Raw genomic sequence first — 6,656 nt, 5'->3', positions numbered from 1 at the left:
GCATTTGTGTTAGCCTGATCATTTATTTATAGAATTATTTTTAAATTGTTTTGTAAAATATTACAAATACAATTTAATATTTTGATAAAAATATTCGACTATTTCTTAAGGTGTTTGCATGGATTTTGTTTTCAACAGAATGTAATGAATTTCCCATTGTAAGAAAATGTACAAAGGAAACAATAGTAACCATCTTTCAGAGTAAGATCTCTGGAATAAATATACATGTAAATTAAAAATTCGTTAATAATAGATGTTCAGATCATTTTATTTTTACATAATGAATTACAAATACGAAAGACATGGACACAAATGTAATAAATGTAAGAAAATGTACAAAAAGGAAACAATAGTCCTCAACGTTATGTAACTACCGGTATCTAGGACTAGGATTATATAAGCTGGTGTACATCACTCCAGATTAACACTTTCTTTTTCTATCTCGTTGACGAAATCTCAAAAGATCCGTCATCATTATATCCTTTTCTTATTATATCGTAACATCCATGGCTAAATTTCCAATAACCAAACCAAACACCACTTGCAAATAAAGAAATAATTAACACTCAACAGCAGAGTTGTAAAACCCATAATCTTTTTTGAATGAAAATAAAAATCACGTTAGATGTTAACAATGTCTTCTACATTTCGTGATTTTCCAAGATTAAACAACACTGTCAAAGTCTGTATATTGCAAATGAATTGTTCGTACAAAAAATAGTAAATTCAACACAATGGTGACTGATATACATTGCCAAAAATTAAACACAAAGTTCCAATTTACGGGCAACTTTGGGACATCTGAGGTCAAAAGGTGAGAATGAAATGAATGGAGATAACAAACAGTATCCAAACTCAAAAGTCCATTCCAACAATATAAATTAAAATGAGAGCAAACTCGGATCTTTAAAGCAACAGAGGTGGGCTCGGGTGTCATATAACAGTAAACATCCCCTGCCGACTGGTCACACCCGCCGTGTGCTTCTTGTGAGGATCGGGAAATAACGGAAAATCCGTAGACAATTCAGTGTGTAAATAATGGTCAGAAATAAGTATTGAAACGCCAGTCAGCATTATACTTCATAAATTGTATTGCTGAAAATGTCTGATGACTTTAAACGAGACAGTTGATATTCTTCTTTCATTAACTTGATACTTAAATATTTATACGTAGAGTGTGCTCTTGTTTATCGAATCAATTGAGAGAAATAAACCTCATATGCAGGTGATGAACGTATATTAGTGCATAAGTAAGGGAAATTGAAAAAAGTTAAAACCATTACGTTTATCATAAAAGCCTAATTGTAAGATTACTATTAACGTCTTTTCTGGTAAAATACTAGTATAAAAGTATGAAAGAGATTTAGCAGACTCTATGGTCTTTAATTTAAACCTCAATTGGATATACATATGAATGGAAAAACTATTGTAAGAATTTTTAACCTTTCCTTGGCTTTTATGGACGTTGTCGATAGCAGTATCCCCCCCCCCCAAAAAAAAAAAACTGCAACAATAAAATCAGCATCAAAAAGCTATGTAAGAAAATCTAAAAGTAGTTCAAGCCTTTCATGACATCTATTTTATAAAACATCATTATATAATAATTCATAATCAATCTAGTCACGGAAGCAATGCCTATATTTAGCACTCACTGACGATATTTTCAGAAGTTCCATCATCATTTTCGCTTTTGCTGGAAACTTTCAGTGAGAAATATATCACCTAATGACGATCCCAGCCTATTTCTGCTGAGGTCTTGTAGGTCGAGCTAACCGTCACGCGTGCGTGATGAAGAAAGCGGAATTGTCAAGGAGTAACAGCCATTTTAGATTGTAAACTAGTTTTGGATTTAAATGTCACTGATTATCAGGATAGTATTGCATATTGATTATGTTTCAGAAAATCATTCTTTCCACTTAAATTTCTCTTCTGTTATCCTCCTTTCTTTGACATGAAATATTTTGTTTTGCTCAAACATAATATCCGGGCAATCTAAATCTGTCTTGACATATACTCTTCAGTGGTGCAAAAATTAACATAAAAAGTATTATGACTACACTGGTGCGAAAGCATAATGTATAAAAAAACAAATCTTATTTTACGTCTTAAAAGGTTAAAACATTTTCAGTAACCCCTGCTTTGATGTGAATATACACAAGTTCATGATCAGTTATGGAGAGAAAATGAATCCCATTATACTGAATGCCTAAACATAGTGTATGCTAAAATTTCAAGTAATACTTGTATATTGGGAAATATATATACATACATACACATCCGTTTTATTTTAAGTCTGAACAAAGAATGTTAGTGCAATAGCTCTTCTGGATTTCCGTACATATCCGCAAGGTTTCTGGAACACGAGCAGATAGTGTCAGTTTGCAATCTGTATATTGTAAGCAATAAAATAGATAATATAGTTTAGCATATCACTCTTCCCGTGAAACTCAGACATTTTTCCCAATATGGATAAAATTACCGAAAGCGTATCTTTGTCCTCTTCAAATTATATTTTCTCAAATTGATCAATCTGCTTTTTACAGTTATTAGTAAGCAGTTGTAGTTTCTTCTAACCTTTCTTCCCTTGCTTTTTTAAAACTAGAAATGATCTCTAGTTTGTTGTACTCGTTTTTACTTTTTGTGTTCTGGTTTTCTTCAAAAGTAGAGTATGGTAAACTGTTATGCATGGGCGTTAGATTTAAATTGCCAACGATAAGACCATCCAAAAGAATTCAGACTTTAAATTTCTGAGTTATAAGCTGTACATGTAAGCATACTACCATGGGGGGGGGGGGGGTTATTTCCTAGCAGGTAATCGTTCACTTGGTTAGTCAGTGTTTTTTAACCTTAAATTTAGCTTAAATTATAGACCCTTTGGCTTAGATTTGATACAATATAACATTTATAAAGGAACATGTATTAACGGATATTGAAGAATATGAAGGAAATGTCAAAAATCGAAGGTATTTTCAGTCATAATAGAGGAGAAATGGGATATTTCATATTTATTAAAAGAGAGGTTATGATAAGAATTTGCGTGAGAAACACAGAAAAACACTTTAAATTTGAATCGACTTTTAATTCTGAAATGAAAATATTGATATTTTGTTTAGTTTAAAATTGCAACGAATCAAAAAGGATATTACCATTTATAAATCATCTTTGTTTTCTTGTTCACAAAAGACAAAAGAAATTAAGTAATTTTTTTTTTGATTTTGTCAGCCCAATCTTCTTCCAAGATACCTTGGCTATTGAAAACTTTTATGGCATACTTGTATTGTTTTATCTACAATTTTGAATCAGCATAAGTTATTTTTTTAAGCTTTGTAAGGCCAAGTCTAAGGAAAGTTTTTGCTATCACTTTGTGTTTGTGAGTTATGATAAAATATAAATCACAAATATCCGTTTCACTTTGCCATGTTGAAATATCTAGAGTTTCGTTTGCGAAACTTTCACCTAAATACTGAATGTCCACTTCCAAAACGGGGTAATGAAAGTCAGCCTCAAAATAATTGTAAAATTTCGCTTCTGCTGCACATGCGCAACAATCTAAACAGAATCGTATATATGAGGAATTATTTACATGATTCATAAAGTCCGTATCACTGTGAAGAGGGAAGACTTTCTTTCGAAAAACTTTAGAGGGAACATTATCAGGAAACGGAGGCCAACTGTACTTTGGTCGCATACCGTTCAGGCCCTCTGCTTGTTCAAGATAAAAAGGGTTATTTGGGACCGCTTTCTTTGTTCTTTTGTTAAAGTTGACCATTTTTCTCATGTTTGTAGCGTACACATATTCCGTGTGCTGATTGAACATCTTTACTTTGAAGTTTAATGATGTCCGCCCAACTTCTTGGCAGCCAAACACAATCCTGGGGTTGAAGTTTGATTGGATGGTTATATCTTGGTAGTAGCGTGGACTGATTTCACAGTGCTGGCGCAGAAGAATGTAGTCCTCTTCATGAGAAGTGACAGTCTGGGTACAAGGTGACAAAGAGGCTGATAGCATTAAGGAACCTTCAAACATTCTCACCAAGGACCAAGTACTCCAGTGACCTGTGATAAATATCGCTTTATACACAAGGATTTATGAATACAGGTTTAGAACCTAACCCACTTTTTCCTCCAATCAGCAGCTGCTAAATTTTCTATTAAGTTGATCACTTAATTGTTAAGATTTTACGTCTATGCAGTAACTCCGCGCGCTGACTTATTAGCCAATCAAAATAGGTTCTAAGTAAGTTAGATCATATTAAGTAAAATTTTAGTGGTTAAGAAGGGCTCGGTCGCTTCGCTCCCTCCGCCCCTTCTTAACCACTAAAATTTTACTTAATATGATCTAACTATTACATAAGATTTACAAAATGAACTTTTTGAATTATTTTGGGTGTGACCGGTCAACACGGGATACCAACTCCTCATAGGCACCTGATTCACCCCTGGAATTCCCAGGGGTCGTTATTTTGCCCTCTTCGCATATTTGTATTGTTTATAGATTGAGGTCGATCGCTGTTCGTTATCTTTAATTTTTGCAGATTAAAGTTGAAAAGCTATTCTGTAAACGGTGCTTTAAAAGCATTTTAAATGTTCAATAACAAAACTAATTCATTTGTATTTCATTCCTTAATGTTTAACTTAAAAAAAATGTTTTAAACAAGATGATGTATACATACCAGTTTTATCAAATTCTGCATATGGTATTCCATGATATACGACCTCCACAACATCTTTTCTTTTTCTTTTGTCATAGAGTGTATTAAGAGCCATAGTTAACCTGTGTAAAATGTTTTAAAGAACAGGACGAATTATGAAAGGGTCCCCCTTTTAAATGTTTGCAATACTACGTGACTTAAAAATAAACATGATAAAAATATTAACCTTGGGATGAATGAAAAGCGAAGGTCTTCTAACGGATGTCTCTTTTGGAATATGATCTGTACTGTTAAAGTACAGGCCTATATTCTGTCACCTATATGATTAAATATGATTCATGACACATATGTGTACTAACATTACTTCGTTGGGACAAACGGGATATCTCTTTCTCTCCTAGATATTAGCATCAACTGATGTTCTAGAATAAAAATAGACCTTTTAGCTCACCTGAGTCAAAGGCTTCACTGAGGTTTTCTAATCGAAGTGTGTCCCCTTTCTGCAATGTGCATTATTTCGGGTGATGTCTGAAAATTTCTCAGATCCTCAAATTATGTTAAAGAAGCAATCGGTCAGTTTTAACCAATAAAATCCATTCGATGTTTGTTTTGGTGAAAAACTTTATCCATCTTTATATGGTCCCCGAGTTAGGAAAGGGGGCAAGAGGGGAAGAAAATTTCACGAAGAAGTACACATACATTTCTTTAAATTTAAAATCATCTTCTCAAGAACAGCAAGGCTACAATTGCTTACAAAAACATGCAACATTATAGGTAGTGTAGTTTAACTTTCTTCAACGTATGACTTCACAAAAAATGGTTGTTCGTGTTCAGCTGATGATATCACAGAGAAGAGTGGTGTCACAAGGTCGACTTAAGTTTTACATAGAAATGTATAGGAAAAACTTGAAGATAGTCTTACAAAGAGCAGCAGGTCCATGCTAATTTAACAAATATCCACAGGTTGTTCGAGTTCAAGTTTGTTTAAATTGTGGCCCTGAGGATGGGGTTGGGAAAAGATTTAAATTAATATCATGTTCCCTTGGCTAGATTTTTACTTTAAAAAAGATTTCCATTAGAACAAAATCACAAAATTTCAGGGAATAACATACGGAGTAACATTTCCATTCCAAAACAAATCACACAAAATTCCAATCTGATTAACATCAGATCCTTAGATCCGCTCACATAGATTGTGTAGCGATCTGTGTGATCGGATCAAAGGATCCGATTTTAATCAGATTGACAAAATTCTTTAGTTTTTAATGAATAATTTTATAAATGGACATTTTGGTTTGGTTTAGGGCTAAAACATAAAAACTGAGTTTTTTTTTAATTTTATACAAAGCATCCATTAAAAACAATCGATAAAAATGTCAGCATTCCAGGAGAGTAAGGTCAAGTTAGTCTTGTTAATCTTGATATTGATGAGTCCTTATGCCGTGTGGACTCAGGACAGCGCCTTAGCGCTAGGATAAAGCTAAAATAAGGTGTGAGGCAAAGAATTTCTTTGGAATAATTTTGAGAGAACTTCTTATGAACTACAACAAGACCATATTAAGGTGACTCATGTGAGTGATATGGCCTTTGGGCCTCTTTCGACAATTAAACCAGCTTGCTAAGTAAGATTTTTTGAAACTAAATTGATGCTTTTTGATTGGTTTCAAGGACACATAAATGATTGTTTCTATGATTGAAAAGAGATTAATCTTTTGAAATTTATCAAAGTTTAATAAAAGTCAAGAAGATATTACAGTATAAATCCAGGCTTAGATGAGATGAATGAAAATTTGTTTCTTCTGAATTTTAAAGATATACTAGTATAAATTTTATTGTTTAAATCAATAACTAAAAAAATATTTTAACAAACTTTGCTCAGATTGGTATTTAAATGCATTGTTATAGTACAGGAGAAAGAGCATTAGTTTATCTTGATTCAGGGTAAGAGGGTGCATACTTTATCTAAACTAGAACAATTTACGACCTTGACCTCGAAGACCTTTT

The 6,656-nt window shown here is 32.9% G+C and overlaps 1 protein-coding gene across 1 annotated transcript; it reads right to left on the bottom strand.

Moving 5' to 3' along the window:
• Nucleotides 1–3,270: 3,270 nt before the first annotated feature.
• LOC134247609 (uncharacterized) lies at nt 3,271–4,808 on the bottom strand. Its single transcript, XM_062729940.1, has 2 exons — nt 4,674–4,808; nt 3,271–4,056 (listed from the first exon to the last, which is right to left on the bottom strand). The coding sequence occupies exons 1-2, from the start codon at nt 4,765–4,767 to the stop codon at nt 3,287–3,289; spliced, it is 864 nt and encodes a 287-aa protein (XP_062585924.1). The 5' UTR covers nt 4,768–4,808; the 3' UTR covers nt 3,271–3,286.
• Nucleotides 4,809–6,656: the final 1,848 nt, after the last annotated feature.

This window comes from Saccostrea cucullata, unplaced genomic scaffold (genome assembly GCF_032062105.1).
Source record: "Saccostrea cucullata isolate Sc308-1 unplaced genomic scaffold, CSIRO_AGI_Scuc_v1 ctg143, whole genome shotgun sequence".
Lineage (NCBI taxonomy): Eukaryota > Metazoa > Mollusca > Bivalvia > Ostreida > Ostreidae > Saccostrea > Saccostrea cuccullata.
Note: the sequence above shows the minus strand (reverse complement) of the source record. Positions and strands in the feature narration are given on the sequence as shown.

Coding starts and splice junctions, on each gene's coding strand:
- LOC134247609 (XM_062729940.1), bottom strand. CDS start 4,767: ATGGCTCTTAATACACTCTATGACAAAAGAAAAAGAAAAGATGTTGTG. Junction 4,057..4,673: donor TGCAGAATTTGATAAAACTG/GTATGTATACAT, acceptor TATTTATCACAG/GTCACTGGAGTACTTGGTCC.